Source organism: Rhynchophorus ferrugineus, unplaced genomic scaffold (genome assembly GCF_030347505.1).
Source record: "Rhynchophorus ferrugineus isolate W39M unplaced genomic scaffold, kcgeb_rfMv2 rfM9, whole genome shotgun sequence".
In the NCBI taxonomy this organism is placed as follows: Eukaryota; Metazoa; Arthropoda; class Insecta; order Coleoptera; family Curculionidae; genus Rhynchophorus; species Rhynchophorus ferrugineus.
In genome coordinates this window covers 7,113,270-7,133,444 of record NW_027472588.1, presented here as the reverse complement: position 1 = coordinate 7,133,444, position 20,175 = coordinate 7,113,270, and the positions used below count along the sequence as shown (strand labels likewise).

Genomic DNA, 20,175 nt, shown 5'->3' with positions numbered 1-20,175 from the left:
TATTTTCAGCCATTTCCAAAACCATTAGATTTTGGAGTGCAGTGATTGATATATAATAGAAAAAACTTCAGTGTTAGACTCAAAAATGTGTAATGTAGAGAAAGAAATTAGATGAAAATGATGGACTTACTAAATCGTATGCCTGGATAATGTTTGTTTTATATGTTTTTGGATAATATTAACCTATAAGGATTATATTTGTGTTGATTCCTGATTAATTCTCGATATTCAGTTTTTTCAACAGTTTACTGCTTCTAGTCGTCTTATTTCTTCATTCACTGTATTTCCTTGGCAATTCATTTATCTTCTCTTTCTTGCCAACACTTTCCATTATTTAGTAATTCTGATACATTTTCTTGCTGTCTTCAAATTCTTTCTTTCTCAATGTTCCTTCTCGCTGTAGCGCGTGTATGCGCCGTGTTTTAGAAAAAAGAAACACTATTCAGTACCCCGATTTTTTCAGAATGTTGGAGTGGGAAATACTCGTCCAATCTCTCACTCCGATAGAATACGTATGTTTTTGACCCTTAAGGAATTCTCAAAAATTCCACGACCAGGTTTAACTTCTGAAACGTTTCCTCTAGCCTCGGTACTTGAACCCCCATTATCCGAAACATTCTACAACGAGCTGATGGGATATTCTTCTTGTTGGACACGTTTGCTCTGTTGCGTTTTCCTTGGTTGACTTGGTTTTACCATACATTGGATACAATGCGACTGTTTTATGTTTTCTCAATTCATGGTTCTTTTCCCATGTCATAAATACTACTAAAAACAGTTAAATAGTCATAAATAGTAAAAATTGCGTCACAACACACTGTCCGCCATTAGATTCAAAAGATAATAATCCTAGTACTAATAAGAATGCATAACTTAAACATATGTAAACGTGATAATGTTGCAACATAATGCCTGCCTTGAACAGTTTCAGCAAAAGAATAATAATAATAACACGTATAATATTTGTAAACTTAATACTTCAAAATTTTTTAAAACATACATAAATAATAATTACGTCGCAGCAATGACGATACCGTTTGAAAAGGACAATGTAGATCTAAAAAACTGATAATAACAGGGAGATATCTGGTGAGTATTCTGGTTTCTGTAGAACTTCCTGTTCGATCTGCAATAGTGCATCCGCTATGGCTATTCGCAACATATGTAACACAATGATTTTGCGTCAGTAACTCGCTGTTGCTATTGTTTTTTAAAAATATGTCGTTCAACTTGTTCAGTTAACACTGGCAGGAATATCCAGTAACAGTTTCCTTTGAATTTAGAAGCTCTTTATACACTATGTCTTGCTCGTACCACCATATTATTCATATTGAAAGACTTTTGCATATTATGATTCCCTTTTGGTGTCGATGTAGATGGCCCTCCTAGTTTAACTTATAAGCTTTTCAGTTTGCAATTATTGTAGAATATCCATTTTTATCGCTCAGTCACAGTGCACCACAGAAAGTACATCTCTATTTTCCTAGCAAAAGGGCATTTTGAGTCAATTAATGCGCTTCAATAGTCGTTGTCTGTCCCTTTAGATAAGCTAAGTTGTCTGAAAGACCTTTAAAATTTAGAGTCTTTTAATTTAAACTTTTTAAGTGGTTCAGAATTGTTTAACAACCCACCATTACCACATCACTGAACATTATTAAAAATTATCATGAGTAAGATTATTTTCAGAACTGCAACATTAGAGAATGAAATATAAGCATAAATGATCTTTGTTTATCTTTATCTAATAATCACTAATCTAGAATATTAAATGAAATAATACATATTTGTATATTAATTAAAACAACAATAATTAATTAAAGCAAATTATATTGTTAATTTCATTTTTAATTTCAATTTCATTTTTATATAAATATGAGTTTTTATTTTTTATACGTATTTTTCGCCTAAAATATACATTGAAAAACAGCACATATAATACAAAACCAGTCTTATTTTGTAAGAGAATTTCTTAATCTATATTTTAAGATAAAATTGTACGATTTTTTTATTACATTATTCCACTATTCAATTTTTAAAAGAGTATCCCATTATCCGAAACATTCTACAACGAGCTGATGGGATATTCTTCTTGTTGGACACGTTTGCTCTGTTGCGTTTTCCTTGGTTGACTTGGTTTTACCATACATTGGATACAATGCGACTGTTTTATGTTTTCTCAATTTTTTTATTACATTATTCCACTATTCAATTTTTAAAAGAGTATCTGTCCATTTTTTTCCTGTCAGAAAACTGGCCAAATTATTGGGCAAATTATTTTCTAATGAAACCTGCAATTAATTAGAAGTATACCAAAAATAATTACAGAAAAATCTTAATACATTTTACAATTACCTCTAATACAATGATATGCTATGTTCGCAGAATCTTAACAATTACTACCAGTTCTCAAGCAAGAACAATTTTCCTTAGCTGAACTATTGTGTGTCAGTTGTTAGAAACAATTTGCTATAACTGCGATACAATTCGAACTAACAACAAGGTTTCTAACAATTCACTTAAAGGGGGTTATTAAAATTAACTTTTTTTATAACATTAGAGGGTTAAAGAAGGAGGCTTAAGTACAAAAAGTCATCATATATTTTAGGCGTATCACGTTTGGACCTTTATTTTGACAATGTTTCTATTTATCTTTGCTCGATTTTTTCACTTGCCTCGGAAAAGGGTCTTGAAATATTTGGATTTTATTCTTTTTCAGCTGTTTCCGTAGTAAGTCATCATTCATCCTATTAAGGATCCCTCTTCATTCTCCCCCTTCGGCGTTTAACGTGTTTTAGGCTCGAGACGGGGATTACATATCCTTTTTTATATATATAATTTGTTATGTCCATAATTTATTGTTGCTGGAGATGCGTCCGTATTTATTTAAGTGATATCACCTGAATATCTCTTATGTAATCTTCCTAAAATACATCTTATTGAATGCAAAACTTACTAAAATAATAGTGAGCAAATGCTGGAATGTTGTCACGTCAGTTTTGTCAATAATCAATTTCTAATGCAAATAAAATAATGGAACAAAAGTCATGTTATAAAATATAATTTATTTTAACATCATAATATATATCATGGATATATTATCGAAGGACTGAAGTTAAAATTAATTATACGGTCACATAGTTTGTAGATTAGGGTGGTATACTATACTTACGTTGAGCTTTTCTCTAGACCACCTATGAAGTAGAGTCATAAGCACGTTTTTTATGTAGTGATATCCCCAGTAGGTTTAATTCAGCTCATTAATAATTTAATACTCGACTATTTTCGTTTCATTGGAGAACACATTAACCCTTCACGTTTAGTTCTTGTTTTGTGTAACTGTGTACCCTTCCCTAGTAAAATTCTACGGATTTTCCCTATATCTTCTGATTCAGTCACTCTACCTAACAACAGAAACATATTCTAACATAGTCTCATTACACGAAAAAGTCTTGAATCGGAAAGGGTCTTGAAATATTTGGATTTTATTCTTTTTCAGCTGTTTCCGTAGTAAGTCATCATTCATCCTATTAAGGATCCCTCTTCATTCTCCCCCTTCGGTGTTTAACGTGTTTTAGGCGCGAGGCGGGGATTACATATCCTTTTTTTATAAATAATTTGTTATGTCCATAATTTATTGTTGCTGGAGATACGTCCGTATTTATTTAAGTGATATCACCTGAATATCTCTTATGTAATCTTCCTAAAATACATCTTATTGAATGCAAAACTTACTAAAATAATAGTAAGCAAATGCTGGAATGTTGTCACGTCAGTTTTGTCAATAATCAATTTCTAATGCAAATAAAATAATGGAACAAAAGTCATGTTATAAAATATAATTTATTTTAACATCATAATATATATCATGGATATATTATCGAAGGACTGAAGTTAAAATTAATTATACGGTCACATAGTTTGTAGATTAGGGTGGTATACTATACTTACGTTGAGCTTTTCTCTAGACCACCTATGAAGTAGAGTCATAAGCACGTTTTTTATGTAGTGATATCCCCAGTAGGTTTAATTCAGCTCATTAATAATTTCAAACTCGAGTATTTTCGTTTCATTGGAGACCACATTAACCCTAATTTAATTACATTAAATAATAATATTAATTTAATTTATAGTATTAAATATTTAACTTATATTTGCCGAAGTATAATTTGCAATATTTCTCTTTCAAAAAACTGTATATTCGCGACCTTCTGAAAATGCTGAGAATATTAAAAAGACAATATATTTTATCACATATTTCATATATATGATTCCAAATGAAGCCAATATCAAGTTAATCTCTATTCGGACATATATCCATCGAAATATCCACACAGAATTTACAAACTGCAATAGGCAACACATTATACTTCACTGTTTTTTGGACTATACAAGTATTTCTGTTAGTTTGACATATTTTTCTGTTCCTCTGTAAATAATGAGTTCATCAAAACTTATTTTTATACTACATAAGCAATAATGCAACGTTTTTGAATAATTAATTCTTTTAATGACTTGATTCTGTCAATATTTGTTTGAACTACGTCTGAAAACGTATTTAATTGTCCATGATTGAAAGTAAATGGCTATTCCTTAATTACTTAGATTTTTTTAATCACCGGTTATACTTCTTCAATTAAGTCATTATAAAAGACCCATCAATCTAAACATAGAACTGAAATGTTAGCTTTTCCATGTCAGTCAATTAGTGGCACCACTGTAAAATGGTTGAATCCAGTATGTGATACTTGAAATAATATCAAATAGTATTTAATTTCTGAGTCTGTTTTAGTTGAACTCCTTCCTAAAACATATATGGGAATCAAAATGTCTACTTACAAAATATGGAAATATATTTTAGGATTTGTAACTATTTTACCTACTGTTATAATAATCATAACTATCTATTGTGCGGCAAAATACTTCACTGTGGAATATTTTCTGGAAAATTTGACACAATTTATTGGTCTTTGGTTTGTAAGTACTGTCAATATCCCTACATGGTAACCACTATAAATAATCTCTAAAAAGCCACTAAAAAAGATCAATATTCGATAACACGTCTAAATAAGAACTCCATTTAAATTTTAACATAATATTATTATATTATATTATTTAATATTATTAAACATATTAGATCAAATGACAGTGATCTTCCGCGTTAAGTACATCAACTTGGAGCCCAACGTAGTACTTGAAGGTGATTTGAACCAAAATCACAAGAGAGAAAAGTGGCTTCTACAGCTGAAGTGGTAAACTGAGTCGAAAATATTGTGAAAATAAGTTTTAGAAATACTTCAAATTAGTCGTTTTACTCTGTTATAAAATAAACATGATTTATTTAATACTTGTGGTCCAATTTCTACCACAGGACGAACACTAGTTTAATAGGTTCATTGAAAAGTCCCCGGCCTGACACACAGATAGCGTTATTAAAATTAAATCTATATGTTTTTTAGTTAGGCCTAACACTAAAAAGATGCCTGTATATATTTGAGAGCTGTCGGATCATTAGTTTGTGAATTATAGTATTTTGAGTGAAGTAACTTTTGTTAATGTGAAAAAAATGGATAAAAAAAATTTCGCGTGTTGATGAAATATTACTTTTTGAATAGAAAAATACAGTTAAAGCAAATACATCGCGTGATGCCGTTTTCGGAAACTGCCCCAGGAAAATCAGCCATCAAGGATATATATAGGTATGCTAAATTTAGGCTTGGTCAAATGAGCACCGAAGGCGGTGAACGTAGTGGATGCCCAAAAGAGGTTGTTACCGAATATTAAAAAAAATCCACAAAATGTTGCTTCACCAAGACAATGTACCCTGTTACAAATCAGTGAAAACGATGGCAAAAATCCATGAATTGGTCTCCGAATTGCTTCCTCATCCACCGCATTCTCCAGATCTGACACTTACCCCCCAGTGGGTAGCCCAGCGACTATTTCCTGTTCTCAGATCTCAAAGGAATGCTTGCTGGGAAGTAATTTTCGTCAAATGAAGAGGTGATCGCCGAAACTGAGGCCCATTTTGAAGCAAAGGGTAAATCGTACTCCAAAAGAGTATCCAAAAGTTGGAGGGTCGTCTATAATCATCTGTTGAATAAGAAAAAATAATTTTGTCAAAAAAATTTGTTTTAATATAGCAGATCGGGGACTTTTGAATTGACATGACTATTTCTTAATAAGAATTAACACTGTACTAAACATAGTCATTAATTAATTCTGTCTGTGCCTTTATTGGTTTTGTTCTGGTTTATATTGGTAAAATTGTTTTTATTTCAGGTTTTCTTCATTGGTACAACCAGTGTTTTTCATTTGCCGAAAATAGCGCATGAAATTTTTTACCTGAAAGAAAACTTCTCATGGGATATCAGTAAATTATCATCGAAAACCAAGACAAAAATTGAGAGTGATTGTTACTTTATGGAGAGGTTAATAACCATCATTTTTATATGTTATGTCGTTAGCAATACTATTCAATTTATTGCTTTCAATATGTACCTCAAAGATCTCTATTGGTTAGCAGAGTATTTAATTGATAGGTACCCGGAGTATGTTTGGCTTATGTATACCCTAATGTTTGCTATATATCCTTTTGCCGCGGCATCACTATTCTTTTTATGTCACATGTAAGTATTTATGATTGACTAAGAAATAATTCGAAATCAATAATATTAACTATATATTAATAATTCTTTTTCGATTATCAATATAGATATTGATAATTATATATAGATAAAAGTAATTATCAGTAACCATTGTTGTTAAATTATCATTGTTACGTTTCAAAACATCTTTATACTCAAGAATATCTAACAATCAGATGTGAAGATTTACGTGAAGACCTATGAAGAAAAACATGTATAATCTACTTCAATTTTTTTAAAATATAACCCATCAGATAACTAGTACATTAAAAGCTAGAGTAAATTAACAGTTAAATTTGAACCAATCTTTACTTAAAACCTTACCTAAACCTAAAAGATGCACGGGCAGCTTGTGGAATAATCAAGCAGGTATTCCCAACAGTCGTTGAATCTGAGATTGATATCCAAATAAATTCTAAAAACATGGGTGTAAAACCCGAAAACTCTTGTCACGCCTCTAAAAAGGCTGGGTAAAATCGAATGTCTTCTGGCATGATTTATAAAGTGGTTACATAGCAGTCGGTAAGTTAAACAGTAGGTCCAGTCCAGATAAAACATAATTGATCAAAAAAGTAGACTCTGAAATAGTACAAAATTAAAAATAGATTCGCAGAGTGTTCTCTTATATACCATTTCATATATTATACCATGGTATCAAGGATGTTTATTATCGTCCTTAAAATGGTATACATCATTTGGATAAACTATTAATGGAAAGATGTTAATATAGTATCAAAAAAGCCTCAGACCAACATCAACAATAATCCAATTTATGTATTGTAGGTACTATATAATGCATCATTTAAATTTCTTAATGTATTTCCTTATTGACGAAATAGAGGAAATGGGACAATTTTACAACCATTTCAATATACTTAATACAATATCCCGCGATGTTTTTAAATCCGTTCTGAGAGAGGACTTAAAATCACTCATCAAAAATCATTCCAAAATAATCAGGTAGGTAAATGATTATTCACAATAATTTCGTTTCGTTACTAGTATAATGGATAAAATAGTCAGACATAATAATTGTGGTGTTGTTCAATATGAATTCCTTCGGCTGGGATATAATTTCGTTTAACAGATTATTGCTAAATAAGCGAAATCAAATTGAGAAAATGAACAACCCACTCCGTTTTATTTAAAAATTGTCTCTGTTTTTTGATCAAAGCAATCATTTAAATAACTAGAAAGAATATTCGAGGAGAAACATATTCAATCAACCGTCTTTTTAAGACGAAACGAACGTTCCTATTAATTATTTCTTCCAAAAAACATCCAGTGTCTAATTCCAAAAAATGCTGTTATGTTTCCTGTTACCGGTTAATTGAAACACTTCCGGCCTGACCCATAGAGGGTGCCACTAGAATTAAATCCATATATTTTTAGTTAGCCCTAACCCTCAAAAGATGCGTGTATACGTTTGACAACTGTCGGATCATTAGTTTGTGAATTATAGCATTTTGAGTGAAGCAACTTTTGTTATTGTGAGAAAAAAATGGATAAAAAGGAATGTCGCGTGTTGATAAAATATTGCTTTGTGAAGGGAAAAAATATAGTTGGAAGGAAAATCAACCCTCAAGGATTGGTATACTAAGTTTACACGTGGTGAAATGAGCACCGAAGACGGTGAACGCAGTGGGCGCCCAAAAGAGGTTTTCACCAACGAAAACATTAAAAAATCAAAAAAATTATTTTAAATGACCGTAAATTGAAATTGAATGAAATAACAGACCCTCTAAAGATATCAACTGAACGTGTACGTCATATCATTCACGAATATTTGGCTATGAGAAAGCTCTGTGTAAAGTGGGTGCCGCGCGAGCTCGCTTTTTAACCAAAAACAACAACGAGTTGATGATTCCGAGCAGTGTTTGAAGATGATCAATGGATATGTGACAATGGATGAAACATGGCTCCATCATTTCACTCCGAAGGCCAATCGAGAGTCATCCAAGTGGACTGCAGGATGAACCCGTTCCAAAGCGTGAGAAAAGGCAACTGGCAACGTTTTGACGTCTGTATTTCGGGATGCGCATGGAATAATTTTCATTGACTACCTTGAAAACGGTAGGACCATCCTGGCGATTATTACATAGCGTTATTGAACCGTATGAAGGATGATATAGCCGAAAAATAGCAGCATTTGAAGAAAAAGGAAGTGCTGCTTCGCTAAGACAATACACCGCGTCACAAGTCAGTGAAAATCATGGCAAAAATACATAAATTGAACTTCGAATTGCTTCCTTATACACCGTATGCTCCAGATCTGCCCCCCAGCGACTATTTTCTATTCTCATATCTCAAAAGAAAAGAATGCTCACTGGGAAGAAATTTTCGTCGAATGAAGAAGTGATCACCAAAACTGAGGTCTACTGATTTGACAAAGCAAAAGACAAGTCGTACTACCAAATGCTATCGAGAAGTTGGAGGGTCACAGAGTATCGCCCTTGAAGGGGATTATGTTGAATAAAAAAACTAATTTCGCCTAAAAAATATTTTTTACTATGTTAGGCCGGGGACTTTTCAATTAACCTGTTAATTAACAGATATCAGGCTTTTTCTTCAATTATTAGGAAGATAATTAAAACGTAAAACCAATCATTATTTATTACATTTTCAGGTACACCTTGAGATTAAAGAATATTCAGTTAATGTTTTATTTTGTTTCAATTCCTCACTTGATAATCGGACTTTTTTGCATTCTGGCTTTTACATTGGTACGTATTAAATATTTCTTTGTTAATTGTTTATTACTCTAACTAAAAAATTAGTAAAATACTGTGTATTTTTAATCATATTGATATAACTTCTAATAATATGCTTCCGTACTAATAGTAATTTAAGTAGTAACAAAATGTCAAGCTCTCTAGAGTTGCTACAATAATCATTAATTTTATAAATGTAATGATTATGTACGCAACTCAATGTTTAATCTCTTATGACTTCTAACAACAGATATTTTACCGATGTTCTTGTTAGTTATATTCGTCTAAAGCATCTTCTAAATACATTAAACATTCCATTGGTATTGAACTAATTTCAAGCCTTTTTGGATAAATCAAATTACTTAAAATAAAATGACCATTAAACGTTCTTCAAGTAGATGTCTTATTCTGAATCTCAAAATGAACATGTTTTATTTATTCTATGTATTTTAGCCTCAGATACCTAAAATTTACACTGGATTATATACTATTATATATGTAATGCTTGTCCTCCCGTATATTTTATGCGGTCAAAGTAACATAAATACTGTGAGTAGTATGTATTAGATACAATAAAAATTAATACATATATGTTTTCTTGTAGAGCGAAGAAATATCTAGAGCACTTTATGACCTCCCATGGTATAACTGGGATGTAGATAACATGAAACTATTAAGAACGTTTTTAATTTTGGCTGATAGGAAGGTTGAAATGCGTTTCCAGAACTTTTGGGCAATCAACTGCCAGTTTTGGAAGGAAGTAAGTAATATCTTAATGAAAAAAAGTACGTTGTCAATATAAATTCATATAGTTTTATAACTTTCAATTATGCTAAAAAAGATATGATAAAATACTAAAACCTTAAATACTTTTTTTAAAACATCAAGTAGCCCTTTTGACATCAGAATTACATTACTACTTCCTTGAAAATTGGGGCTAGATTTTCTTCTAAGATCCGAGATTTGCCAAGATCCTAGATCCTCTTTATTGCCGACATCAAAAATCCAAAACCGACGATCGGAATATGACGAAGCTTTGTAATATTTTTAGTGTTTTGCAGTCTACTTCTTACTTGTCTAAACAACTTCTACTTCCAATATATTATATATATTTATATTAATATTTAGCAAGGTTTGCGTTTTCGATAGGTTAAGACTGTGAATATACTTTTATGATCTTTTATTATCTCTTATTAATTGCATCTTGATTATATTTTCCATATTTGGGTCCATAAACATCTGGTCGCAAAGACAACAAACAAACCTTTCCTTCCAAAAGTTTGATATAACAGCTCATAAGAAATTTCCTTAATTTTATCTTTCAAAAACCATTTCTGCGCTAAAGCAGGTTCCTTTGGACAATAATTCATTCTATTTTAACCTTCCGCTTCCGCAATCGCTTCAAATATTCTTAATACAATTATTCTTATAGAAGAACTAGAATTATAATCGTAATTTTTATGTTACAACATTGAAAAATATCGATGTGTAACTTGAATGACTTTTTTAAAAACATCAAGTAGCCCTTTTGACATCAGAATTACATTACTACTTCCTTGAAAATTGGGGCTAGATTTTCTTCTAAGATCCGAGATTTGCCAAGATCCAAGATCCTCTTTATTGTTGACATTAAAAATCCAAAACCAACATCGGAATATGATGAAGCCTTATAATATTTTTAGTGTTTTACAGTCTGCTGCCTACCTTTTTGAAGTTGAAGGGACACATTTGTAGATTTAAAAAGAATATGCGTATTTATTTCCTTAAAAAATATTATATTTTTACTTCCTTAAAATTCTTTTTGAATATTTTAACGTGGTCTAAATAACTTCTACTTCCAATATATTATATATTAATATTTAGCAAGGTTTGCGTTTTCGATAGGTTAAGATTGTGAATATACATATATTATCTCTTATTAATTGCATCTTGATAATATTTTCACACAAACCTTTCCTTCTAAAAGTTTGATATAACAGCTCATAAGAAATTTCCTTAATTTTTTCATTGTTTACTTTCAAAAACCATTTCTGCGCTAAAGCAGATTCCTTTGGACAATAATTCATTCTATTTTAACCTTCCGCTTCCGCAAGATATTTCCTCCAATCAAACAATAAAATAAAATGCTATTTAAAGCCTTATATAATTATGGTCCATGTACATTTAATTACGAAATAATACAAAATGGAAAAATGTTACTTTATCTAGAGAATGGTCAGAGCCACCGTATTTATCAGTTAGTTTGAGAGTTTTTTAAAAGATACCATTTTCACCAAGAGATATCTCTGATCAATATACATGCAAATACCTAATGTTTGTATTAACAGTTTGAAAGAAATATTTTTGGAAAACTACATGAATGACAAAGTTAAAGTTCCCTCTAAATTTCTTTAACTTATTGCTAACTTAGTGTAGCTTAGGATGAAATAAGTAATTTTTTAATCAACTAAATGAAGATTAAAAAGTTCAAAGTAATGTAGCTCTATATAAATTAATATAACACAATTATATTTTAGCATTTAAAAACAATATATAGCCTAAGTAGTCTATTCAATTCCATGAAGTGATGGTTGGCAGACTTTATTCTCTTTATTGTTATAATAGAGGATATATTCTACAACAAATATATTAAAAAAGCATAGAAAAGTTAGTTTTAGAGTGTGTAACAATAACATTGAGTGTTAAAATATATGATAATAGTTTACCCATTTATTAGATATTTTATTAATTTCCTTCTCCATTTTTATGAATTGATCATACAATATAACAAATAAATATTAACAACGAATACAAAAATAATAATTATAAAGTACTATCGTGTAGCAGATATAATCAAGAAACCCAGATAGTTGGTTATATAACACTGCCGATAAAACAAATGAATACCGAAATACATGTACGACTCTTCGGGGAGTAATTTCTAACTAAGACCTGACCAAAGAACAATTGAAATTAATTAAAACAGACAACTTTAATTAAGATTCGATACATTAAGATAGCCAGATATTTGCTTCCGGTTCACGATGTATACTTACAATTAGAAGATAAGCCATTCTGGTTAACTTTAAGGACTCATTTAATTAAACAAAGTTCCCTATGATAATTTTCGTTCAAAATCGCAATGAGGAAATAAAGTGAGGTTTTGTCACATTTTTAATACTTTAATGCATATAGTCAATTTAAAATAGTAGTGACACAAGTGTCAATATATGTCTGTCTAAAGTTGTAAATTCGTTTTACAGTAAGACAATATTATCCTTGTCATTTTATTCTATTTAAAAAAAGATAGAATGCTGTTAGAGAAGTTCGAACATGTAACGGAATGAGCCTGAAAATTTGTCCGTTTGCCAAACATCTGGAAATTCTTCAAAATATTATAATTACGGGTTATAAACCGTCAAGCGTTGTTTGAACGCTTTGTTTTAATAAATTTGAAATCGCCGCGGTTTTTATTGTAAATATTATTTGGGCCTTGCAGCTGCATTACATATTAGTATGGACCGGTCATTAAAATATCTCAAAAAATAAAAAAACAATATAACTTTAAATTCGCCAAAAAGTAACCGTGTTTGTGCGAACAGGTGACGAATCAAGATCAATCTGGGTGTTTCAGAGATCAAATGTACGAAGTGTATAAAACAGTAAGTAGTTCTTTCAATCGAAACATAATTTAATACAACTATTTCATAGAAAATTGTTAGTCTGGAAAGTATCAACAAAGATCCAAAGGAGATACAGCTATTTGAGAGATGTAGAATATCCGTTCATATATTGTTGGATAATATAGGATTTAAGTGATGTAAAGATAACCAACGGAGGGGTTTAATGGAACTTCCAGAGATTGCTTTAAAAGAATACAATTTTTAAAAACATATAACAAAATCAAGGAAGAATTATATCAATTTATATATTTAAAAGAGATTTCAGAATGGTACATTGGGCTACTGAAGGTAACCTGATAATAAATATAGTATCTATATATATAGTATATATATAGTGTAGTAAATATATAGTATAGTAAATATAGTGTTCAAATATAGTGTTATAGTGGACAACAAAAGTTCATGGAAAAGGTAAACGTTGGAATAACTATCGATTAGGTTTTGTTAGTCATAACATTTATTCATTGCAGATATAGTTCTTCATGCTGGAAACAGGAATGGTTTTATTCCTGGTGCAGAATTAGTGTTTCTCTAAGTCCAATCGTGACTACCATGAAGAAATGAACCATAACTTTTCTTTGCAATAGTTTGAAAATCAGCTCTTAAAGAAGTTGGTGTAATTGTTATGTCAATTTGTTATCAGTTATTGTTAAATACACCATATCTACCATATATATATATATATATATATATATATATATATATATATATATATATATATATATATATATATATATATATATATATATATATATATATATATATATATTCTTTAATATGTAGCAATAATAAATGAGACAGCCCTTTTGTTGGTTTATTTTATCCCTCAAAATAAACAAAACTTAATGTAATTTGTTCTTTAGAATGTGCTGTTAAAGATGCTTCAGACAGATAATTATCTTCAAAAATTCTGACATACGCTATTGTAAAACCTTGAGAAGTTTAACTGATGTAATTTGATTTATTTGATCTTTCAGTATTTATTAAAATAGATTCCTGACATCGTTAAATAATATTTAGGTGACATGACATAATAACAATAGCAGATAATAAAAAGATAAACCATATAACAATTCTGCTTGCAATATTATCATATATACACTTAGTTCTTAGTATTTTTGGTGTTATGCTGTCTGGCTCTTATATATCTGAAGTTCCAAGCAGGAAAAAAAGGAAATTTCAATTTCAACTTTATTCTAATATCAGTTTCATTTTAAGATGTATATGTAAGGTGGTAAGACAATTCAGTAATATATTGGTTAGTAGGTAGGATCACAAAACTTACTTTGAAACGTTTAATAAAATTTCCTAGCCCACCAGGCATTATTCCTTCTGATATGCACTTATTCATTTTTTTTTAATATATCTTAAAGTCTCCTTTAACCAACTAGCGGTTTATCCGGACTGGACCCACAGTTTAACGTAGGCTCCGAACCACGGTTCTCGACATTAAGCCTACCGACTGGCGAGTGACCAACTTTAAAAATCATTCCAGAAGACATCCGGTGTTACACAGCCGGGTTACCGGCATGACTAGTATCATTTTCCTTGTCGGATTTTACACTCCTGCCTAGGGCAGTCACAAATTTTAGACAATCACAAACATAAATTGACGATCGCGCCCCAGCAGGATTCGAACCCGCGGCTATCTCGCAACATTAGGAGGACCGTCTTATCACCTTTACCACTGTGCCATCAAGCCGGCTTCATGTATTCTGATGGGTATCATGGAATATAATTGAATTTCGTAATTAGGTTAGAGTGTTCTTTAAATTATTACTTGATATTTTCACCAATAGATATCGCTGGTTAAAATATTTGCAAAAATGTAGTATTGTAATTATTTGGGATATTTGATTTCAAGATATACCATATATTTTCCTTTTCTGTAATTCGTTTTAGAACCAAATTTTTTTTCATATATTCCCTGTTAAAACCAATTGATATTTTCGAGCCCTTTCGACACGATCAGTTCAAGGCGATAAATAATGATGGCCCCTAAAGTCTCTTTAGACGTAACGGGACATCAAACGTTCGTGTCGAAATACTGAACATGCCACCTTTATTATGAGGCTTCTCAGTGAAGCAAAATCTTTTCTGAAAAGCCAAGCCATAGGAGTTTCCGACCTTCCAGTACTAAAAATAAGCACAATAGGCTACCAGTCTTTTCTTTTTCGGCGAATATCGCGACCTTGAAGACGTTTTTGCTGTTTTCCAACTATCCATTACCGAACTGAAGCCGTATAGCTTTATTTGTTAAGATAAAATAACTAACATATCGGGTGAACTAAAATTCAAGCAAAAAATAGTTTCGATACAAAATGGAAGTTTTCAGTTAGAAACTGGGAAATTTTCGCATATTTTAACACAAGAAACTGACCTACCTTGTCTTGAAATCAGTAATCTTTAACTGTTATTGATTTATCAACCGTGTGTTCGAAGATGACTGATCTAACACTACATCCAATCCACAATTACTACAATGCAATATATAATATTTCTAGTCCAGAAAGTTGAAAAAAAAAATCCATATATTAATGATTAAATTTTGGAATTTTTTTTTGTATTTACGTCTTCATCTTTTCAGCTTCTATCTTGTTCTTAAACCTGAGAAAATTGGGTCTAAATTATATTGAAATGTTTAGAACATAACAACATTTAATATAATAGCGTCGTTTCGAAATTCTAAGAGAAATGGACAATTATAAACGGTTTACATTTACGTTATATTACGTATCATGACAACTGTTATAATTTTAATTATTCTTATAGAAAAACTAGAATTATAATCGTAATTTTTATGTTGCAACATTGAAAAATATCGATGTGTAACTTGTCAATTGAATGGCATTTTGATTGAGATTAGATACCTTTTGTGAAGATTCAATAAAAATAAATTGATCAATGATTATTTCCTGCTCTCACATGCTCATGGGAAGTAAATATTTAATAAGTATTTTCAGAATAACAAACCTCTCTAACAAACTCCTTTAGCTCGACAGCAAACTCCGTAGTATACATTGGTTATCAAGTGATCACCCTCACTTAAGAGATGCGATCAAAATGGTGGTGTATAGAGCCATCAAAAATTCAATCTGAACGTAGGGGACATTCATCTATGGGACCCAGCAGGCAATAACAATATTGAATTATTAGAAATATTTCAGAACAGATCATTAAAGAACATGTTCAATAACATATAACAGGAAAATAATCTTGACTGCATTTAAGTTATCTTGGTAACTATTGGGTCTTTGTTGATTTCTCGATTTTTGAAGTATCTCAGTGTTTGTTTACTTAACTTTATTTGCAGCAACAAATAAAAAATAAAAGAACAAAATATAAATCAAAAAACAATATATATATATATATATATATATATATATATATATATATATATATATATATATATATTAGGTCCTTTTTATTCAAACCATTCTTCAACTAGATATCTGGTTAATTTTTTATACATTATTTAACTTCACTGACAATTAGTTCATACGTGTCTGCACGTAAGTATTGTTCGATATGTTAGAAATTTGCTGTTTTTATTTGCTGTAACACACACAACAGGCTGTAAACACTTCACAAAATCACTTTGTTCAGTCAAATACGTGTCACTTTATCTTAACCTGGTGAAGTCGAACTATTTGATTTACAAATAGTCAAGAAATCAGATATTCGATATTCGCCTTTCATTGTCTAACCATGATGGGATTTGATTGACAGTTGTTGAAAGTTTGAACTTAATTATTATTTTTCTTTGTATTTTGAGGACATATGGCCAGTAGTGAACAACAGTATATGTTCAGTGAGTTCAGTTAGAAACCCATATTCTACTATCTGGTTGGTGTTCGAACTTTATATATACTAAGTTTATGTACACTTGTACGACTAAACCACTAACATTATATTGAATATAATTGTGTTTATTATTTGCTAACTGAAAAATAAAACAAAATTTTTAGGGACTCATATACACAACGAAGAATACAAAATTCCATATATTAATGATTACATTTTGGAAAATCTTTTTCTGTATTTACATCTTCATCTTTTCAGCTCCTATCTGTTTTTTTGTTCTTAAAACTGAGAAAATTGGGTCTAAATTGGATTGAAATGTTTAGAACATAACAACATTTAATATAATAGTGTCGTTTCGAATTTCTAAGAGAAATGGACAATTATAAACGGTTTACATTTACGTAATATTACGTATCATGACAACTGTTATAATTTTAATTATTCTTATAGAAGAACTAGAATTATAATCGTAATGTTTATGTTGCAACATTGAAAAATATCGATGTGTAACTTGTCGATTGAATGGCATTTTGATAGAGATTAGATACGTTTTGCGAAGATACAATAAAAATAAATTGATCCATGATTATTTCCTGCTCTCACATGCTCATGGAAGGTAAATATTTAATAAGTATTTACAGAATAGCTAACCTCTCTAACAAACTCCTTTAGCTCGACAGCAAACTCCGTAGTATACATTGGTTATCAAGTGATCACCCTCACTTAAGAGATGCGATCAAAATGGTGGTATATAGAGCCATCAAAAATTCAATCTGAACGTAGGGGACATTCATCTATGGGACCCAGCAAGCAATAACAATATTGAATTATTAGAAATATTTCAGAACAGATCATTAAAGAACATGTTCAATAACATATAACAGGAAAATAATCTTGACTGCATTTAAGTTATCTTGGTAACTATTGGGTCTTTGTTGATTTCTCGATTTTTGAAGTATCTCAGTGTTTGTTTAAGCCTTTTGAATGTTAAAACTTCTTTCATTCAAATTTTAACAAATAATAATCTTAAGATATCCATTATTAACTATAACAGCGCGATTGTTAAATACTTGATAAAAATATGTTGAGAGAATTCGATACAAATATTTAGTAGTTATTACTCCATTCCACTTTACAATGAAAGTTAAATATATGAAATATAAAAAAAAATAATCATTCTATGTGAAACCGTTATTTTTATGGTATCAAATTAAAGCAATTATCTCTTTTCTTTTCTTTACCAATGACAGTTCTAAAAGGAATATGTTTATCTCTGTCAGACATGGTTACATTTACTAGTCAACCAATTATTTTATTATATTATGTCAGTGTTATTTACTACCGAATATTAAAATACAATTAAATATATTTGTGATTATTAATCCATTCTTTTTTACACACTACCATTTACCAATTTAAAATAATTCCATCCTTTTCCCTCTCAAAATGTGTACGGCAAGGAATTCGCACATTTTCGTCTGTTATGACGAATAGAAAAACAGTTGAAGAGTGCATTAGTTTTTTGCTAGTTTTTTTACTATTCGGTAGTTCGACTGTTTTGCGATTATCGACTGTTTGGACTATTTTCAGTCAATAGTTTCCAATGCTAATAAATGCAAAATACTATACGTTAGGACTATGGATTGGAAAAGGAAAAATATATGTTATTTTTAAACAATACCACTTTTACTAATTTATTTGGAAATCTATAAATATATATTCGTTTATTCATTTGAGTTTGAGGAAATAACTGATTGTATGAATACTAACTAGTAGTGATAAATAGGTGTATATACTTTATTTCCCTTTTATTTTTTGAAAATGCCGTTTGAAAGTAGGACCATTTATTTCGCAGTTTGTTATTCCGCTTAGTTTACTTTGTGCAGTTGGTTACGCTTCGGCATCACCATATTCTGACAGAAAATAATCTCACGCCATCTAAATTCCCGCAAATTGATATTGCTAAACACACGATGTGGCTGTTAGGTTTGACTGGGTAATTTCCTTTTGTTATGGATATTCCTTTATAAAAGAAGTATTGGTAGACATTTTAAAGTTATCCACTTAAAATATCATGTCAGAATAATATTTTGAGAGAAGAGGATAAGACTTGTTTTGGAACAATTAAATTTATTTTTGCACCCCAAGAATTTATTTATAGTTAATTGTAAAATACTCCAATAGTACTATAAATATTTTATGACTAACTGACTTCTTTTTACAAATTATTATTTAATTATTACACAAGAGTTTATTATTACTTCGTGTTAGTTTATATTAATACATTCGTTATAAGAATGTATAAAAATGTCTCTACTAACTATAATTATTCTCTCTTGCACTACTTTAACATCACAAATCCTATATTCATATATATGTTTATACTAAATAAAAAGTTTTAATGTTAGCAACAGCAATATATATATCTTCAACTGGGTATCTGGTGAATTTCTTTTACATTATTTAACTTCACTGACAATTAGTTCATACGTGTCTGCACGTAAGTATTGTTCGATATGTTAGAAATTTTCTGTTTTTATTTGCTGTAACACACATAACAGGCTGTAAACACTTCACAAAATAATTTGTTCAGTCAAATACGTGTCACTTTATCTTAACCTGATGAAGTCGAACTATTTGATTTACAAGAAATCAAATATTCGATATTCGCCTTTCGTTGTCTAACCATGCTGGGATTTGATTGACAGTTGTTGAAAGCTTGAACTTAATTATTATTTTTCTTTGTATTTTGAGGACATATGGCCAGTAGAGAACAACAGTATATGTTCAGTGAGTTCAGTTAGGAACCCATATTCTACTATCTAGTTGGTATTCGAACCTTGTATATACTGAGTTCATGTACACTTGTACGACTAAACCACTAACTATTTGCTAACTGAAAAATAAAACAAAATTATTAGGGACTCATATACACAACGAAGAATACAAATACCTAACACTAAAATGATGTATAAATAACGCTTGTACTCATACAAACAATTCAGTGCGACGAAAATAATTACGTCACGCGCAGATTTGGATTGTTTTAAGCCGCATTCATTACACTAGTCCATACGTCAATTTTTCTATAGTATAGTCATCTAGCCTATTGTTAATAGACTGTATAAAATAATTATACACTTACTGACTTATATTTTAATGATATGATAATGAAAACACGTTTTTTCTAAAGAATATCGTAGAGATTTTAAATTATTTTCGTATAGGAAACACGAACAGAACAAATTATGTTCGACTTATTAACTGAATGTTACTGTTGCAGTTGTCGCCGACACGTGTAGCAAATTTGCACCTTCTTATTTCGCCCATTTCACGAGATTCAAGATTTATGTT

At 30.3% G+C, this 20,175-nt stretch overlaps 2 protein-coding genes across 2 annotated transcripts in view; both read left to right on the top strand.

The window, feature by feature from the left end:
• The window catches only part of 5-HT2A (5-hydroxytryptamine receptor 2A), a 211,175-nt gene that overhangs the window by 120,111 nt on the left and 70,889 nt on the right, over positions 1-20,175 (top strand). The gene's annotated exons all lie outside the window — the stretch shown is intronic.
• LOC143202013 (uncharacterized) lies at positions 7,087-12,033 on the top strand. The gene is made up of 5 exons (XM_076413282.1): positions 7,087-7,604; positions 9,271-9,367; positions 9,809-9,904; positions 9,960-10,115; positions 11,872-12,033. Exons 1-5 carry the CDS (start codon positions 7,417-7,419, stop codon positions 11,920-11,922), a joined length of 588 nt encoding a protein of 195 aa, XP_076269397.1. The 5' UTR covers positions 7,087-7,416; the 3' UTR covers positions 11,923-12,033.